Genomic DNA, 20,468 nt, shown 5'->3' on the forward strand with positions numbered 1-20,468 from the left:
CTTCCATACCAAGCATGTATTAAACATACAGAGGCAATCTATTATTTGTTTAAGTAAGCTAAACCAAAGTTGTCATGTACATTTATTTTTATCAATAATTTTTATCCAAGAAAAAGCCAGAAGTATAGATGTTAATCTACATAAGATGCTTTTAGTACCATCCAAATCAGTGAACCAATCAAATAAAATATTTTACCCTCCCTATCACACTGGTGTTGTTTCTGGATAAAGGCGTACGTAGGATTTATATAGGCAGATGGCCCCGACTTTTGAAAAATAAAAAGATCGATGACAGTGTTAAAAATCGACAGTTTTCATTAAACAAAACTTTAAACTACCGAACTATGTCGTTTTTAATATTAACACATTCTCAGTATTGGTGTAAAATGAGTTCAAAGTACGAACGGTACTGGCATTTTGTGTTAAAATTGCTGAATTCGGCCATTTCAGACTCAAAATTCGCTTATTAGCAACCCTTGCTCCGGTTAACAATTTATAACAGCTATTAAAATTGTTAATTCCATTTAATATTTTCCTAACCAGAAACCGGAGCAAGGGTTGCTAATAAACGAATTTTGGAAAAAACGATAATATTTGTTTGGCCTTTTTCACGTATACGAGTAGCCTCCCTTGAAGCTAGGTGCTCGTTGCCAGGCAATATTATAGGTGGCGCCACTGTCAACATGTGGATGTGAAAACGAAAGTAGATTATTTATCGTGGAATAATTACAATTGTTTACCCTTCTACGTGGAATTTATATGGTAAGTAGATTAAATGCCATTTTGTTGTGTTAAATAAACCAAAAGAGTATTCATTCGATTCTCTTTCAGTGGAAAGCAAGCAGAATTATTGACACACGAGTGTCACAACGATAAAGTTATCTGTGACAGTGACACACAATAACTTGCAGTAGTGATTAGAGATATTCAACATTTCTGTATTTTCGAATGATTTTTTCAGCACTTGATTAGTAAATTTGACATCGTTAGAGCTTCGGACATACATAGTAACCGGACGATGTTTATGAAGTCCACAACAATAATGACATAATTTCATAAAAAGTTAAAATAAATGGACTGGGAAGGGATGTCTGTTAATTTATCACGCTTAAAACGGTGGTGTTTTGGTCATAACTGTCCACCTTGATAAGACTGCAAAAGAAAAAAAATCTACTGACATGTAGTGTTTACATTTTGCATTATTTTTTCTGATTTGTTTATAACAGTAGATTCAACCTGATGAAAGGTGTGACGACTCTACTCATTGAATTGCATACATGATCACTATATGAATATTTCATATTTACTGAAAGTAATGAAGCAGTAATTTGACAAATACAAGCAAGCAGATATTGTTAATTGATTATTAAAATATGGAATATTTTTTCTGATGTCCTTCACAAATGAGACAAACCCTTCAGGTATAAAAGAATGCTTCACTGTCTGCTTCATTGTCAACAGAATATGATTGAAATTGTAAAGGTCTTATCAACATTATTATTGTGATGTCTTGCATTAATCAGTGTTTGTTTTGTATCATATTTCAGGTAATGGTATGAATTGAGATGATTTATTTAGTTACCTTCAACTGGTCAGTGGTCAACAAGGTATGTCTTTTTGATAATTGTAAAATTTTCATTACACAATTTTTCTTATGATATAGGCTTTCCAAGTTAATCTCCACAGTTCTTTAACCATCTATCTACTTTGTTTCTACTGAAGGCATAAACACTTTAAAATAATTATTCTATATTCTGTATATCCAGGGTTGCAGTGTATTACAAGGTCCTTTTGAAATTTCCTTGACCTGTATTTTCTAGAATAAAAGGAAATGTTTGTCATATTTATGCACGAGTAACACCAGATCAACTATAAGACCCAAGATATAGTAGTGGTGTTATGACTTCTGTTCTCATGACACATTCTATACAGTGAAAGAGCAGCTGCTGTGGAATGCCAGTCTGATACATGTACCTGTCAGGACATTACCTTTTAATTCAAGAAAATTGCTTTGAAATTCATTTTGTGACTTTATATCTTTAAACCTGAGGCCATATTCATAAAGCTTCTAAGATTATTTTCATTTAAGATATTCAATATTTTCTTGTATTTTCATCTTATTCTATATTTTCATCTAAGATTGAATGTAAAATTTTATTTGATGAATATTAAAAGATGTTCAGTCATATTTTGCAAAACTGTTAATAATATTGCTATGAATTTGCCTTTGTAGTGTGATGAATGCTGGTTATATGAAGGCATTGTTTTTATTCTAAGCATTGAAAGTGTTAGAGACTTGAAGTTGAAATATTTTCTGAAACATTATGGATTATGACCTCTGTAATTAAATTAACACACAATTATGCATATTGGTTATGTCATAAATTATTCTTTGACTTTTTTATTTCAGGGAGTATTACTGTGTGTCTTGAAACATTGAATGCCCCAAAACAACCAGTATGATAAGAAGGTAATTTAGAACTCTTCCTTGCCTTTCACAAAACACAAAACCTGTAACTGTGGAATTGAATTGAATTACCTAAGGAAGATCTGATAAATAAAACTTTAAAATACTAATTATGCTCTGATGTACACACAGATTGTACCTTGCATTTTTGTTTTTTTTTTTTGTAAAGATGAGAAGATAGTACATGTATATATTTGTTTCTGAACAAGATTCAGAATTAATTTTCTATAAACTATGACAAAAGCAGACAGATTTCAATACATGTCCTAACAAAATTCAATATTTCAGTAACTCCTTTTCAAAGGGATATATTAAAAATTTATCAAATTGCTTTATATTACATTACAGGCCAGAATATACAGCTTCCCAAAATGTTGAAAGACTAAGCTGTTTTTTCTAAGGACTTGTGAGTATTTTGAGTGTTTGATTTCTCTTTTTAACCCTATGATTGAATATTTCATTTCAGTTAGTGATGGCACTTTTTCCAGTAATTTGCATCTACCTTTCAACATGTTTACAAGGGACAGCAAAAATAGAGATGTATCTTTTCTTAAAATTTTAACATTTAACATTTTTTACACAGAAAGCAAAATATTTTAAATACTTGGAAAATTATTTTTATTTCTTTTATTCTAGGTATACTATTTAGGTTGAAATTAGCAATGGACAATGAATTTGGAGGTGCATGCTGGAGCATCAGAAATTACATACTTGGAATAAATATTTGCAAAATATACAAGTAACATTTACTGAAAAGTGACTAATGTTTATGTAAATAAAGTGCAATATCCATCTTTGTAACATTTACATGGGGGTAATAGTTACAGTGTTGAAAGAGACTGCCAGTGTTACATTTCAATCTAAGTTACAGTGTGGATGCTAATTCTAAATTCTTGATAGTCAAGTGTTTTTAGTAACTTATGGATACTAATTATTTATCAAACTGTTTAATTTATTACATTCCTACATCATTATTTTACACAAAATGTTTGTGGTTATATAATATATGTTTATATGGTAATAAATTTTGTTTCTGTGTAAATATCTTTGTTTTTGAAAAATGAAAATGAAACATTCAGTGACCATCTTCTGTCAACAAGTTATTATAAATGCAACAAAACTGATGAAAAGTTATCCAATTATTTTTCACAGGTTAATATTGAATAGCAGAATACACATAACATTGTGTAATTTTCCTAACTTGTATCTGAGGCCATTATAAATTAATTGCTAGATTAAATTTTCTTCACAAGGGTAAGAATTTTTTTTTATTTCAGATATATTTTATTTTTGTTTAATGAAGAGTTAAATAGAAATAATCACATGTAATAGTTATTTTTGTCAAATAGATTTGATTATAAGGAATAACAACTGAAAGAAAATAATTTATTACATTCTTTATAGAAGTTTTCCATACTAAAAATGGTAAGGGGAGGCATAAAAATAGTGGGAGTGGATGATAATCTATCAATTAATATAGTATGGCCTTACATATATAAATCAATAAATATTTACTGGCAATAATATTGATTAGGTATGATGCAGCTATATGTTAAATATATATTTTTTTAAATGGTGATTTGTTATGAGAAAATAAGCTGATATATACAGTCTAGAGTCTTCTTGTAAGCTGCATAATCATGCTTGGAACTAGCTCCATATGTCCTTTCTTTTGAAATCATAAACTTTACTTCATATAAAATAACCAAGTATCACAATTATATGAATGTGTACACAACTGAAAAAGCATTGCATTCATTTTCTTAAGTAATAGTTAGCATTTGGTTATTACTCATATTTGGCTTTCAGTAACTGGAAAGGGAAATCAATAAAAGGAATTTATGATTATACACAAAATATGGAGAAGACTGAAAGCAGTAACTGATCATTGCAATAATAGCAGAATACTTCAGCTTATGATTGTCAAAATTCATTGTAGACTAATAGATGAACTCTTTCTTTAAGGTGCCAGTAGGTTAAATGTCAATATCACAGTGACCCTATATAAGACTGAAATATTTTATTATCGAAAGCTGAATGATACTTAATTTTGCCCATTGTCATCAGGCTTTAAATGTAACAGATGAATAATTTGGGGTCAGTAGATCAAAGATAAAGGTCACAGTGACAATTAGATAAACAGTGATTCAGGTATTATAAGCTTGAGAACACTTTGATATACTATGTGCAGTAGATGACCACTATAATAATTTGGCACATAGGTCAAAGTTCAAATTCAAACCATACTGAAAATAAATGTAAGTTACATGCCCAGTCACCACTGACAGGCCATCATGGGAGACATATAATTTTGTCTTTTTTTCTGTTGCCATTGTTATGAGACCAGCTCTTCAATTGGCTCTCTTCGAAATTGTGCAGTTTCTACTTATTTTTCTCCAGTAATAGTACCTTAACCTTTGAAACCTACATTTTCTCTTCTGTTGCCATGGCAATGAAAATTTTTTATACCTTTTTCGCATGCAAAACAAAGTGAGTGGATTTAAATCCATTTTATCACTGCTTACAGTTTTATCTTTATAATTAAGTTGTGACAACAAATGATGAAAACTTACCTTATCCTACGGAAACATTATTAAACAGATTACCACATGACCTGTTACCATGGCAACTGAAAGGCTATTTTCTGTTTTCTTTACAGGAGCATAGTGAATTGTCAGTTGTAACAGTGATCAGCCCATAAATGTCCAAAATCAAAATATTGAAGCCATAACATGCAAAAAGGTTAAAAAATGCTAAATTTTAGCCCCGTTGCCATGGCAACTGAAAGGCTATTTTTTTCTGTTTTCTTTACAGGAGCATTGTGAATTATCAATTGTAACAGTGATCAGCCCATAAATGTCCAAAAATCAAAATATTGAAGCCATAACATGCAAAAAAGTAAAAAAATGCTAAATTTTAGCCATGTTGCCATGGCAACCAACAGTAAAAGTACACCTTTTTTATTCACTAATATACCAGACCAAGAATTCTTCCTCTGAACATGATTTTAAATCATACTTTGAAACGTTAACAAAAATAAAACAATAAAATATTGTTTTTTAAGAAATTTTTAGTTTCAGGATTCGAAAGAGTTATTTCCCTTAGTTAGAACCGTTTCTATGGCAATTCTGTTATCGGGTTATACATGTTTGAATAGCCTGATGGGTTTACATTAATATTTTAATTAAACATTTGTAATAGTAATCATTTATTATTTTGTTTTTCCAATTTATTTAAGTATACCCACAAGACACGCTAATGCTTTCTTTCACAACAGCACATAATGCAAACATTGAATTTTCCATAAACAATTGTCCTTGCAGATTTTAATGTTTATTTTTGGAAAATACATGCATTTAGGTAGCCTGGGAAGCCGTTGATAATATTTTTGCTTTGTCAGAAGAAATCATACCTAATATTTATGCATTAAAGATATCACTGAATTGGCGCTAATAAGTGTTAATTGGCATTCATCGAGTTTCTGATGTTATCAACGCCTGGGGAAATCTGAAGGAGTTTCCATGTAACTCCTGATTATCGATTTTCTATAATTAGCATACTTAACATGTGATCATATTTGCGCTTGTTTGAATCGAAAACGAGGCAATGCTGCTGAAATTTCGACAATTTTCGTAGATCGCTAGGTCTGCATTAAAATAACATCTTGATAGCTATGACGCAAATTAAAGTTTATACTGACATATTTAAAAGTTGTTACAACTTGCTGGAAAAGCTATTGGAGGTACAAACTGGTATTTGTCTATGGCCCGGAAATGTTCGGAAACCTTCGGAAGTACACGATTCCGATCTGTTTTTTCCGTGAGAATTCCGTTTCTATTTTTAGCCATGGATTATTGCTTTCAGAAGTTATCGTTCTTTATTAAACACCCGCATATTTCGGGTGTAATATAGGAGAGATCGCCCTGACGTCACGCATCAACACCTGTTTATCTGACGGTGGGCAAAACAAATATTTTTTACATCGTTTGTGTATGGGATCGGAATTTTTAATTTCTAATAACTTTTTCGTTCATTTATGGATTTTAAAAATTCAAAAAGTTTTGAAATGCTTACGATTTTCATATTTTTATATTCAAATAACTTTTGAAAATTAATAACCGTTTCAAATGACATATGATTTTAATAGCGGCGTAGCGATGCTCCAAACTTTTAGAAAAAACACTGTAAGTTAAGCGTTCATAATTAATCGAATTTATTTCGAAATAAAAATTAAAAGTTATCAATAAATTGCTTGTTTTATATCCTTTCCATTGATCAAAAAATTATTGATATCATTTATGATTTAAGAAAGTTTAAGCCATTAGAAAAACATCAATGTTTACAAAAAAACATGGACGCTCGGCGACAGCCCACCCGGTCTTTGTCTTATCAGTTCTAAAAATAGAATATACAACGGATTTGTATACAAACACGATTTCTCCTATAAGGTGGCGCTGCGGTCGGAAAACAGGTTTCCCCAGGCTGTCAATTTGCAGGTAATAAAAAAAGTTAGAAATTGCCAGGCTGGATTCCCAGGCTAGCATTTAGGTAAAAAAAGGCATATACTTTATCATCATTTTGGTGGGGGCCAAAATCGGCCCAAATCCTACGTACCCCTTTGACACATCAGCACAAGACGAATGTTAACACTGGAAGTAATGTCAGTTTTGTCCCATAAATTTCTGCCATTTTAGCTAATTCCACTGACTTCGGAAAATTTATGTGCACATTATATTTTTAAAACCCCCCAATAAAGGCATAACGCCTACACAAGTTAAAAGTGTTATGACTGTTTCAAATGGCAATCCTTCTTTATTACCAGTAAAAGGACAAGTGGGTGATATAATACCGCTCAGAAAACAAAATTAGAATATTACTAATGGCCAGCTAAAATCTCTACAGCTTCATAACAGATCCTTGTGGTTAATTACAAGATTCTCTAATATATACATATTAAGAAACAGGGACATAAACTAAAGCATGTGTGAAAGTAGTCTCAGGTCTGACAAATAAACTCTTCGAAAAAGAGACAATCATTGTCTGACTATGCCCAGTAACAAGATCATTTTACTAGAAGCAAAGAATTTAGAACTCCCGATAAATACAGCGGCCTAGATATAATTGTGTTTTACACAGTATTAATAACACTTAATGCCTATTTAACGCAGTATTAATTATGAAGCTTACAAAACTCTTAATGCATATTGAACATAGTGTTCTGTATGCAACTTACAAAACTCTTAACGCTTATATAAGACAGAATTAAGTACTGTAAAAGCAGAAATTTTCGCGAGGGTTTAATTTTCGCTATATTCACGAGGCCATATATCTTGCGAAAATTGATCCTCGCGTAATTATTTACCATTAGTATTCTAATTATAGTCAATACAGTATTAAGTATGCAGCTTACAAAATTTTTAATGCTTAGTATTGTTTCTTTATCCACGAAACAGTGGGATTTATATAAAGAAACAAATCATCTTCAGCTTCCAATAAAATATAAATATTAACAGCAACAAAGCACATTAATCACTTCAAAATAGTTTTTTCCAACTTTTAGGTGCCAGCTTATTGTTTTGATTGCTTGCAACAGGAAGAGGAGGAGTACAGTCGTTTATAAGGGGTGAAACTGATATACAACTTTGTTAGGAAATCATACTTTAAGTTAATAAGAAAACAGCTGGCATTTATCAAAAATAAAACATGGATATGTTGCTTTTTCAATATATTTAAAGACGACAGAAATCATATCAATTACTTTTATCCAAAATGAAACTCACAGACAATAGTTTACACATTGAAAGTAAAATCATATGCTCCTTCCGACATAAAAATAAATAAGTCAACTTTTATATTTCTTATTTATATCATATTACAGAGTATACTGGCTGGCGAGGTAACATCGGCTAATAAAAAAAAAACGGCATTTTATAATTAAATCGATTTAAAGATTTTGTCAGTCAAGTTCAATATTTACTAGAAACATTCGAACTCTACAAAATAAATACTAAAAGCTCGCTCAGAGTTGGCAAGTTTTGAATATATTTATGATGACTCCGACTCTTTATTTACAAAAATTGTTTCAATGTATCTCGGGTATTTCGTTTCTGGTGTGCATGCGCAAGTGGCTGTTTTGGGAGGATCTCCGTAGATTTCCAAAATAAACCTACTTCCACTATCAACACTTAGTGGTAAAGAAAAAGCTCAGTCATAATTTAAGTGATACCTATAACTTTGAGGAACGAGTCCCAGTTGTTTTCCCGTCTTTTTGGGCAGTTGTGGGCAGATTCTTTTCAATATTTCAGTACCGTTAGTCTGTCCACTTCTACGGTTCCATCTGCCCACATTTACGGTATTTACGGAATTAATTTATAGATCAAATATAGATCTGCACACTTCTACGGTATGGTTAAAATATACGAAATAACGACAAATAAAGGTAGCCAGCCCAACAGATATTATTGTCCGTTTTTTGTTTTGTTTTTAGTAGGTATAAAAGTGCCGTTCTGGTGTCCGTACTTTGTCGAGCTGTCGTATTACCGTGTCATCGTCCCGCCAACATGAAAGAATGGCACTTTCTTTATTTTGTCGTGTTGTTGTGCTGCCGTGCTGGCGGTTCGAACGCACAAAAAATACGGCATCTCAATAGATTTTGCACGAAAAAAAAGGCAAATAAAGGTTGCCAATTTCACAGATTTTCTTTTTCGAGATCTCGTGTCGGTGGGTATGAAATGTTGTTCTGGCACCCTTTATTTGTCGATCTATCATATTATTGTGTATTCGCCACGTCGACACGATATCATGACAGAATGTCTCTGTGTTTGTCTAGTACTCCTTATGTCGTATTGTCAGTTAGAATATCAAAACAAAACGTTTAAAGCTCATAGAAGCAATGGCAGTCCGTCAGTTCCGAACTTTTCTTCGAATATTGTATATTTTGGCATAGATACATACAGTCGAACTTCGTTAACTCGAACTCGACGGGACCAGCAAAATGTGTTCGAGTGAGCGGTTGTTCGAGTTATTGAACATAATTCATTAAACAGGGATTTTTCTTGGACCTGACGACGTGTTCAAGCGGAGGGTGGTCTACAAATTCGAATTAACAAAGTTTGACTGTATTCGTCCCACGACATGATTAAGCCTAAGTACAAACTTTGTTTTTGTAGTCTAAGAAACAGATACTTGGGGTCAGAACACCTTCCCACCGCTCCTCCGCCCATGTCAACTGTTAGCCAGAATTGTGTAGCATTAAAACACGTTCCGTTCTGAGCGTTGTTGATGTTAAAAAACGGGTTTTGTTAAATCTCATCAATGCTCTGGGCATATCTTAAATTGACACTACAACTAATTAGCCCCTACCTAGAGGGGGAAGATATTATCCAGGTAAGAGATCGCCTTATCATTTCTACAGGAAGAAATAGCTACACGTGCGCATTGTGACGTCATATTTGGCGCCACATTATGAAGTAATAGTGTATTTTTAATTTGAAGTATCTGAAAATGCTGCGTATAAACGGTCGGCAAGAAAAATAATCTAAGTTTAAACTTCGTTAAAGCTCGGTTTTCCATTCCACGCTGTCTCTTGGTAATGGGAAAAATCTGTCTTGCTTTACACGGGCAGTCATATTTACATAAACTTATAAGATTCTTATATTATAATAGATCTATATACATTTTCAACGTATGGACATTTTGCGAACTTCGAAATGTACTGTGTTCTCCTGGTTTTTTTGTTGTTGTTTTTTTTTGTTGTTGTTGTTTTTTTGTAAATTATTAGGCCTACGTTACAACTCGGTCATATAGAATCTACATGTTATATTTTATTATTGAATTTCGTCTACTTGAACCTAGATCTAGCTTAAAATCGACTCTCTTTTTATTTATAGATCTAGGCCTATATCCGAAAAATTAGCTCTAAACAAGTTCCTTTCATTTTTTAGAAATATAACATTATCTACACAATGCGTTTGGTGAATACTAGAACTTTTAAAGTTTATATCTAGTAAGTCATGTCTAAATCCACGATGAATTATTTTTTGGGATAGGCAGCGCTTAATTACTATCACTGTACTAGCAATTTAACTCCATTTCCAGTCGAATTTGAATCTAAGGACCCGTAGTATTGAATGACAGGTCTGTGCACGGACATGACAAAACTGCAAGTATAATCTTGATTTACATCATATAGTCCAGTTAGACTCACCTTTCGATGTTTATCGTTTCTGGAACGTAAAACTTCTAGTTACCGTTCAGATCTTGTATAATTTTGAATGAATTCGTAAATAAATAGTAAATAGATAAGACAAAATCACATATTTTCACAAACACTAAAAATGGACAGCTTCCGCTTTTTACTATGGAATTCCTTTTACTTCTATGATATATTAAAATGACGCATATTGAATTTCTTTATTCAAAGTAATAAATAAAATCAGCTAAAACATAAACTGTAAATTATATTTCTGTAGCACATGTATAGATATATTTTTCCTACAGACATTTACTATTCAAGTGTGTATATGTATTTAAGTCCTCACCATTTGTTCAAAAACTGAGAGGGCCATCCTGACCGAGTGGTTATGGTCGCTGACTTCAAATCACTTGCCCCTCATCGATGGTGGCTCAAGCCTCACTCGGGGCGTTGAATGTGAGGAAGCTATCCAGCTGGCTTACGGAAGGTTGGTGGTTCTACACAGGTGCCCACTCGTGATGAAATAATGCAGGGAGGGGCATCTGGGGTCTTCCTTCACCATCAAAGCTGGAAAGTCGCCATATGAACTAAAATTGTGTAGGTGTTGGATGATAGTACAAGATATGTAGGTTTCATACTTCGGGACACCGATCCAGAAGTTTTAGTTTGAAGAGTTGGGAATCAAACTATCCATTGGTTGTGAAAAGGACTATTAGCACACTTTATTTACACTGAGCATACACCCTACGTGCCGGGCGTTTCGGCCAATATAAGGGAAAATTTTAGCCATATACGGATCATCATAATATTGATAACCAGTGTTCTTTGATACTGTACTAGCACTATAACATGTTCTTCGTAAGTGACTGCCAACTTCGCCACATGAATTAGAGGACGATGACGTATGATTTCAAATCAAATCGTCCCGGAGAATATAGGCCTCACTCTGGAATCGAACTGAGGCCCCCGCGATCCTTAGATCCTACTAAGCTAAGTAGGTGGGTTACAGTGTGGGAGGCATTTATCAGATACGAATGTTGAATAGGTGTCATAAGAACTCTCTGTAAAAAAAAATATTATATACGCAAATACTCTACATACTAGTATAGTGATCCCAATGTCACTTGTCACTTGTCATTTTCAAGCCTCTCAATTTCGGCAGTGGTAAAACTATTAGTTTATACTAATTTATTTTAGCTCGATTGTGATGAAGCTTCAAGCTTATTTGAACCACTTTCGAGTCCGCTTCCTAGAAAAACCAGTTCTGGTGTCATATGTGAAGGCATGGTCGTGATCTCAGTGGGGCCCGAACCCACGACCCCCGACCACCTTAACCACTGGACCACTGCTCCCCTGTAAACTACTGACACCAAAACTTTCCACCAACTACGAGTACCGATTTGATAAATGAATGGTTCACTATGAAATTCACTAGATAAGCGAATATAGCCACATCGACATCGTGCGTGTTTCAATAATTTCTACTGAATAAACAATACTTGCGATAGTACCTAAAAAATTCAAATTCGTCTTTTAATTACAGATTTTTTCAATGAGAAATGATAGCTAATTGCACCAGTTTTTATAATATAGCGGAAAGGGTCACTGGATATAACGGTATGATTTATGGTACACTGGTTACACGGTGCCCATCGTACATGCCTGAATATGGAGGTTGGGCGTTCACACAGGCTACTCTGTCAAGGACAGAAGCTTGAATGTAACATATTGCAGTTCGGTGTCAAGATAAACTAAGCATAAATTCATATAATTGCGTTACTAAAATAGAAGCGTTTTTATCTTATCTTTGAAACTACATGTTATGTCTTTGGTTAACACAATTTTGATATGTTATGACAGAATGAACGGACCGTTACAGTAGCTGCAATACAGGGAGAAAGGTTAGTACGTTTTGATAATACAAACATATTGCCTACATACATTGATTTAACCGACTGATACGTTTCTGTCTTCATTAGATGTTTTTACAATGTTTATTTTGCGATGCTGAGAAGATATGTGCCTTCCCCGAGGTCATGTATATCAGTTCAGGTGTTTGCAACACGTCTGTGAAAATACTGCACGTATGTCAAAAAGGATTAAATAATCTTTTTTGTTTTTTTTTCTATGGAGTTATTAAGTTGTCGACAACTTAAGTAGATGTAGAGAACTCTCTTATTTACATACAGAAAAAGATAAAACTGATTTTTATCATTCGAATATAGACCTAACGTTGCAAATTTTCTATTCATCTTTCAGGTGTATATAACAATGAGTCTCCTATTTTCAAAATTACTGTTAGTCAGCATTTTAGGTAAGTTTATTGTTTATTATAAACTCTTTGCCTTTTTTCTGTTTTTGATCTGGAGCGGCACCAGGCATCTGGTTGTCAAATAAACATCATTAAAGGACTGTGACTTCAAACTAAACATAACAAAGTCGACAAACTGTATTTTATAACTTAAACATGGGTGAACATTGACCGTCATATTCGACTGGCATTCTCTTATGTAGGCTTAATTACCTACCAAAAGGTTCAGACATACAGGTTACTTAATTAACAGTAAAGTCAGCACAGTAAAGTCAGTACACGTACTTGATGGAAGAAAATTAATTTATGATTTAATTTATTCAAAGGTATTCAATGTTTTTCGTATGTTAAAATTTCAGCACTATCCAAAGCCAAGTTCGATCCCATAGCATTCTCTGTATCCCAGTATGCAGTACTCAGTGTCACAAATGAGACGGTACTCCCATATCCTCATGTGAGTAATTTTAAGTATTGGTCATGTAAGCTATCAAGTAATATATACATGCTTGAAAAAATATTAGCGGAATTTTCAGGACATATGTTATGCCTAACCCTGATTTAATCGTTGAATAAAATCATCCAGTTTCAGAGGCGGAGTTACAATAACACGCACTTGAATGACAAAGACTGTACTTGATTTTTTTTCTCCCCGTGATTCAGAAAGCCCTATTACTTTGTTAGTTACATGTATTTGTGCACAAAAAAATAGAAATATCTTACTAGTTGGAATAATACAAACCCCCAATCCCACTCTCCCCAAACTCCCTGGTTAGTTATTATCATTCAAACAAAAGCTTACCAGTTGATTTTCCCTGGTTTACAGCGTGCACTCAAAGGGGGGAAACAACTAACCTGATAAATAAATGATAAAGATTGCCGACTAGACACTATGTACGTATCCACAGTACTACATATCACAAAAATAGACGCTGAAGAGAGGAAACCTGACTAGTAGGATCGGTATTCAAATAAAAACACATTTCCAGTAATTCTTATAGTATTTTTCTCGATTCCAAGGAGTGCGCTACTCTACGAAAACAAAGTAATTCGTTTTAATTTTTTACTATTATTTGTCGAATATGACATGCAAGAAAAAGTATTTATCACTGTATGAAGGTGTGCCAACTCTTTTGGCGTACACTCAGCAGTGCCTCGTTACCACCTTAAAAGCTACTCTCAAGTCGGGAATTTCAGTCTACACCTACAAAAAGCGAAAAAATGTCAATAAGTAAACCCCAGATTCGTAAATGCAGTGGCAAAAAAATCAAATTAAAGGTAGACAGTCAAGTCGGAGGATTGCGAAATAAAGATTTGCTGCAACTGTTAATAAGATTAAAATTCAAACAAATGCGTATGAAATGGATGGGAGCACAATACTACATATTAAAGGTGGTCAATCACATTTGAGCAACAATTAAAATTATGAAATTTTTCATTTTTAGTATATTCTGTTAGAGATTAAAGACCCATTTCAAGGAGTAAGATTCCTATTAGAAATGTTTGTTTTATTATTTTTACAGACTTTTGTAATTAGTATTACTCCCCTTTAATACAACAGGATTGAAAAAATTGACTTTTGAGTTTAATAAAATTTCTTATTTTACATTTGCATGAATGCCTTAACAATCTGAATCAGAAAGCAAGTTTTGAAACAATGTATAGCTTCGGAATTCATATACATTTTGTATTTCCAATCTATACTGGCTGCGCAACCAAGATAGATGAGGTAATAATATTTTATTTACTTGCATTTATGATGAATTTTGACTAAATATATATTGGTCACTGTAAATGATTGACAAATTAAATACAATAGGTCATATATTCATACGATTTCTGAAGCAAAGTATGTTTATTATATTCATATATATGCTGAGATATTTCTATCTTGGTTGAGCAAGCAGTACAGGAAAACCAAATTTTAAAATACCCCCTTGTATGAAGCAGTCAATGAATACAAATAAGTGTAAATGGCTATTTCTAAAATTTTCAATCCTTTATTCCATCAAAATCTGATTAATCACATTCAAAAGGTCGAAATCCAGATTCTCAGGCGAGGGAAATGTTCTATTTGAAGAATTGGCAGAAAACAATATGTCTGAAACCACTTAGCTGATTTCCAGCCTGAAAAATCAAAACATTAAGTTTATAGTAAAATCTGCCTGAATTTCGGCATATATAATTATGGCATCATTTAAAAAAATGATATTATATTAACGTTTATCAGTATGAACATTAGAAAAATTCTTTTGTTGAAATGGCTATAAATAATTCTTTCCAAAAAATATTTTAGATTTCCTTAAGATGATCTCGTATTTTATACATCTCGTAATAACAATATCTGCTGAAATGTTAAAAATGTGGCGTAAATTTATATTGTTTAACATTTTCAGAATCTTAAAAATATTTGTTTATGTTATTTTTAAACATCAAATATTTTATACTTTTGATCATCGATTTTTTTTTTCTGTTCACCCAAATTTACGGACTCCATTTTGTTTTAATACAGACGATAACAAATCACATGCACAGAAACGAAATATCAAACGGTGTGTTTACAAGTAGAGAGGGTGGAACCTTCAAATGTCAGGTGTACTCATTAGCCGGTAGTAACAAGAAAATATTCCTGGAAATCTGGCATAACGATCACCGGGTCGCTTCCCTATATGCGCATTCACCAAGTTACGGTTCTGGGGGAAACGCTGTGGTTCTCTCTCTCTCCGAAGGGGATACAGTACAAGTTAAAACAAGGATTAACTATCCTGAAGTCGTTTACGATTTGCCAAATGAAATATACAACACATTCACGTGTGTCCAGATTGGATCTGAAGCAATAAGTATGTACATGTGTGTAATACTATAGTATCTATAAGAAATACGGAATGTTAATTCCTCAAAAAAGCAATTATTAAAACCTTTCCATTTAGTGTGTTGTTTTAGCATAAAACTACTGTGTAGTCTCAAACCTGCCAAAGAGCTATACTTCTTTGAGCCTGCTCACAATTTGTTATCGTTATTTCTAATAAAGGTACTGATGAAACAGCCATACCGGCTTTCTCGGTAACATCCAACCGTAACCAGAATGTGAATGGTGGAGACTCGATCATGTACAACACTGAACTCGTGGACATTAATAACGCATTTAACCTAGACACGGGAGTCTTTAATGCTCCTACCTCTGGAATATATATTTTTCACTTTTTCAGGTAATTTAAGCCATGCAGTTTGCCCTTTGTAAACTTTTGTACGAAGTACTTTCCAAACATGATTAATAGTATTTAAGGCAGCTTTACTTCAAAACTTCTACAATCATTGTTTTTAAAGCACTGATAATAGTGTTTGTTAATTTGAAATAAATGTATGAACTAAAAGCAATTATTTATGCTCTGAACACGGGAATATTGCATTACTCCGATAGTTGAAATACTGGATAAGTCAAACGTGCTCTTTTGGGGATGTACGTAGTATGAGTTGGGTTTTATTATAGTTCTTTTTTTACTTATTTTCTATTTTTTGTTGAACACCACAGAAAGTCGTATTGTTTTCTGTGACAATGCTATAAAATATAATTAGTATGACCATTTTAAAGAAAAATATGTTTTAACTATTTTGTTAGTCTAGCTCACCAAAACGAAGAATTATGGCAAGATTTGTTCCACAATGACCACTACGTATGCTCCATAAAATGCGTAACTGACTTTGAATGGACTGGTGCGGGAAATACAGTCATTTTACATCTGAACGCCAACGATACCATGACAGTAAAAGCTCACGCAGGAGTTGACAATTATTTATTTGGAAAGCAAGACCAAATATTTACAACATTCTCGGGAGTCCAAGTTATAACAGATCTGGATATGTTATCACCAGGTACCACTTGCGTAACATTTGTTCTTCTCATTATACTAAGAATGTTCAACATTTTTACGTACTAAGTAGAGGTTTAGTTTTGAGAGAGGTGCTCGATTAGCACAGATGTGATAATCTACCTTTAACAGAAACAATATTATGTAAATCTTTAGTTAATTCAATACAATAAAACGCGGTCATTATAATATTCAAGATTAATTAATTAAAGAGGGCAATTAAATTAAAATTTAACAAAAAAAAAAAGTAAAATTAAAACCTTTCAGCAAATTTAAACCTGAAATTAAATGTTATGTATGCCATTCCAAGTATTTTAAAGAAACTATTATCCTATTAGAGTCTGATTAAAGAAATAATCGTAAAGCAAAGTAAAACGCAATTAACATTATATCTATAGATAAATGTTGCTTTATTAATTATTGTTGTTATATGATCGTAGGCCTATACATAACCGACCTGTATTCATGTTTTCTAGGATAATAAGTAGAAACAAAATAATAAAACTATAAAAATAATTTCTGATGCCATGAAACACCAGACTTCAAACAATACTCTTTTAACTATTGACCGGCAAGCTTTTCAATAAGTGTGTGCTTTTATACTTTTTCTGTGTAAAAGTCGAAATGAAATGGAGGTTATACCTAAATGTACTCATCATATTGATTGTACACTATTTACCGTAGGCAGATGAGGTCAGCACAAATTTTATATTTCATTTTTGTGCAAGATAAAAAGTAGGTTAATTTTACTATTAGTGTATATTTTTCTCCAAATGATACCATAGTCGCTCCTCAAAAAAAGTTCCGAGAAAACAGTAAAAATACAGAAAAAATATTTCAACTGCGGTATAAAGTAAAAACAATAAAGATATACATTATGTATCCCATTTAGTATTTCATAAGAAATAAAACAAATCACGTACACATCCATTTTCACACTGATATAGGGTACATATATGTGTACATGGAATGTGGCTTTTTCGAATGTATATTAATCTTTGTGATTTTTAATAATATAGAAGACACTTGCAAATATTGAGCATATTAACGCTACATGTACCTATACTTGAAATATCTGTTTATCATTTTTTAACCAAACAATATCTTCCAAAATATGAACTACTGGTAATAATTTATTACAGAATCATACCCGGTAGTGGCATTTTCTGTCGCTCTTACACATAACGTTACGGTGGCAGCAGGGTCAACTGTTCCATTTGACAAAGTTTTCGTCAACTATAAGAATTCCTACAATATATCAACCCGTCGTTTCGTCGCACCAGCAAGTGGTGTTTATGAGTTTAACTACCACGGTAGAACATCAACTGGAAGCAGTATATATCTAAGACTGATGCATAACCAAAGGTTTGTTTTGACAGCATTTTATATTTTTTAAATTATTTGAAACAAAAATAACTATTTCATCGGCCGTACATGGAGAGGATTGCACGGATGCACAATTTATGAAGCGTTTTTCAATGAATAACTTAAATAAATCTGGTAGAGTCATAGTGAAAAAATGTCAACTAAACAACACTTGGCTATGGCCATTGAAATGCAGAAAATATTTTTTAGATTTTATTGACAAAATTTAATGACAAACTTAAGTTTTTAGAAACCTATTATATTTCCTAAACAAGAGCTGTCGTAGTACATCAACGCTCGACTATTCTACAGCCTTTTCTATTTAATGAACATAAATGTCGAAAAAGGGGCACAATTTTGTAAAAACGCAAAACAGGGTTATTGTCTGTTACACTGGGCTTTCTTAGCGAATACAATGTAGTATTGTAATTGAAGTGTCTAAACAGGGTTATGGAACTTGTCTAAAGCCTGTCAGATCATCACAGTGGACCAGTGTGTTAAGTTTAAATTCATTACCATCAGTGGATACAAATCTACGAGCTTACATACAATAACTTCACCAAAATTGCTATGTGGAAAAAGCGGCATAAGTTGTAAAAATGCAAAGCAGAGTTGTGAAACATGTGCAGTGAATGACAGGTCATTAATAGTGAACAAGCGTGTGAAGTTTCACTCCATACCTATAAGTTGGTACTGAGATACCGGCTCACATACAAAAAAAACTTACCAAAATAAAGCTCAGTCGACAAAGGGGCAAACTTTTGTAAAAAAAGCAAAATAGAGTTTTGAAAGCTGTGCAGTGTAATTCACAGTGAGTTAGTGCCTGAAGTTTCAGTCCTTTTCCGCAAGTGGATAGTTAAATACCAGCTTACATACGAAATCTTTAGTCGAATAAGAGGCATAATTCTGAAAGAAAGCAAAATAGAGATATGGAACCTAGTATGTAATATAAGTCAGAGAATGAGTTTCAGTGGTAACTGAGATATCAGCTAACATACAAAAACGATGGCGCACTTGACACAGACGTTGTGTGGCGTTTCGATAGTACCTGTTTGAAGGCGCTTACGTTTATAAATTAGTGTGATTTGCCAAATGAATATAATTTGTAGGAAATTACAAAAGATATATCAGCCGATATTGAATACAAATACTTATCAAAAATATTTCATGTTTCCAGATACATAAACAGCATATATGATAATATACCAGGTCACCATGCGACCGCCGGAAACGCCGCTGTACTAGAAGTTGTTGGAGGAGATGAAGTTAGAATCGAATCAACAGGAATTACAAACAAACTGTATGGTGATCGAAATGAAATATACTGTACATTTTCTGGCTATCTGCTTCATGCTATCACACCGGGTGAAATAATTGTGGGATAATAAAAACCAGTCAATACACATCTGCCTTATATATTTCGTACAAATATACATCTGGTCCAATATCAAAAGCGCCCTTCGACGTACGTATATGCCTTGTGTCTACACTTTCAAGTCTCCAAAATAAAACACCAACACAAATGTTTTCAACGAAGAATGCATCCTGAAACTGTTATTGTCAGTGACGTTGAAACATATTTTTTTAAATCATAATCAAAACATCTGCTCTCAATGTCAATAGTAGTAATGAAAAGTGACGCAACAGTAGTGCGAGAACTATCTTCGCGTCTTCGCATCGCATTATAACACAAGTCAACAATGCGGACAACGGTGGCCGTAACACAGCATCGTACTTACAGCAGTTAGATATGTTTGAAACGAACAAAACAATTAAAAAGGCGTAAAATCCTAACTGCACACACCTTACACGTAATGGATAAACTAATCCCTGAGTCAGCTCGATCCCAAGTAAGCTAGTCCCCAGTTTCGTGCTATGTCATATCGTTTACCCTCGAACCCTAGTAAGCTAGTCCCAGTTTTAACCACATGTCAAATCGTCTCCCCTTGACCCCCCAGTAAGCTAGCCCCATTTTCGACAATATAACGTACCGTTTTCCCTCGACCACCAGTAAGTTAGTCCCCACTTTCGTATTAAGACATATCGTCTACACTTGACCTCCAGTAAGCTAGTCCAAATTTTCGTCGCTACGCCATATCGTCTCCCATCGACCCCTAGTGAGCTAATCCCCATGTAGGTCACTATGTCAAATTGTCTCCCCTCGACTCCCAGTAAGCTAGTCACCATTTTTTTTACTATGTCATTTAGTCTCCCATTAACCCCCGGTAAGCTAGTCCCCATTTTCGTACTATGTCATATCGTCTT

At 33.3% G+C, this 20,468-nt stretch overlaps 1 protein-coding gene and 1 long non-coding RNA gene across 2 annotated transcripts; both read left to right on the plus strand.

Annotated features, from left to right (window-relative positions):
• The first annotated feature begins 273 nt into the window (after positions 1–273).
• Positions 274–4,614, plus strand: LOC123539040 (uncharacterized). The gene is made up of 4 exons (XR_008367049.1): positions 274–762; positions 1,548–1,607; positions 2,411–2,470; positions 2,816–4,614. It is a non-coding gene; the product is annotated as an uncharacterized LOC123539040 (long non-coding RNA).
• Positions 4,615–12,455: 7,841 nt separating this feature from the next.
• Positions 12,456–19,608, plus strand: LOC123527267 (uncharacterized). The gene is made up of 8 exons (XM_045306618.2): positions 12,456–12,562; positions 12,921–12,975; positions 13,332–13,426; positions 15,482–15,809; positions 16,001–16,178; positions 16,589–16,842; positions 17,981–18,203; positions 19,381–19,608. Exons 2-8 carry the CDS (start codon positions 12,933–12,935, stop codon positions 19,586–19,588), a joined length of 1,329 nt encoding a protein of 442 aa, XP_045162553.2. The 5' UTR covers positions 12,456–12,562; positions 12,921–12,932; the 3' UTR covers positions 19,589–19,608.
• The last annotated feature ends 860 nt before the right edge of the window (positions 19,609–20,468 follow it).

This window comes from Mercenaria mercenaria, chromosome 14 (genome assembly GCF_021730395.1).
Source record: "Mercenaria mercenaria strain notata chromosome 14, MADL_Memer_1, whole genome shotgun sequence".
NCBI classification, from domain to species: Eukaryota; Metazoa; Mollusca; class Bivalvia; order Venerida; family Veneridae; genus Mercenaria; species Mercenaria mercenaria.

What these genes read in the sequence shown, in the direction of transcription:
- LOC123527267 (XM_045306618.2), top strand. Translation starts at nt 12,933, where the DNA reads ATGAGTCTCCTATTTTCAAAATTACTGTTAGTCAGCATTTTAG. An exon ending in ACTGTTAGTCAGCATTTTAG is followed by an intron (nt 12,976 to 13,331) that starts GTAAGTTTATTG and finishes TTAAAATTTCAG; the next exon opens with CACTATCCAAAGCCAAGTTC. An exon ending in CGGTACTCCCATATCCTCAT is followed by an intron (nt 13,427 to 15,481) that starts GTGAGTAATTTT and finishes GTTTTAATACAG; the next exon opens with ACGATAACAAATCACATGCA.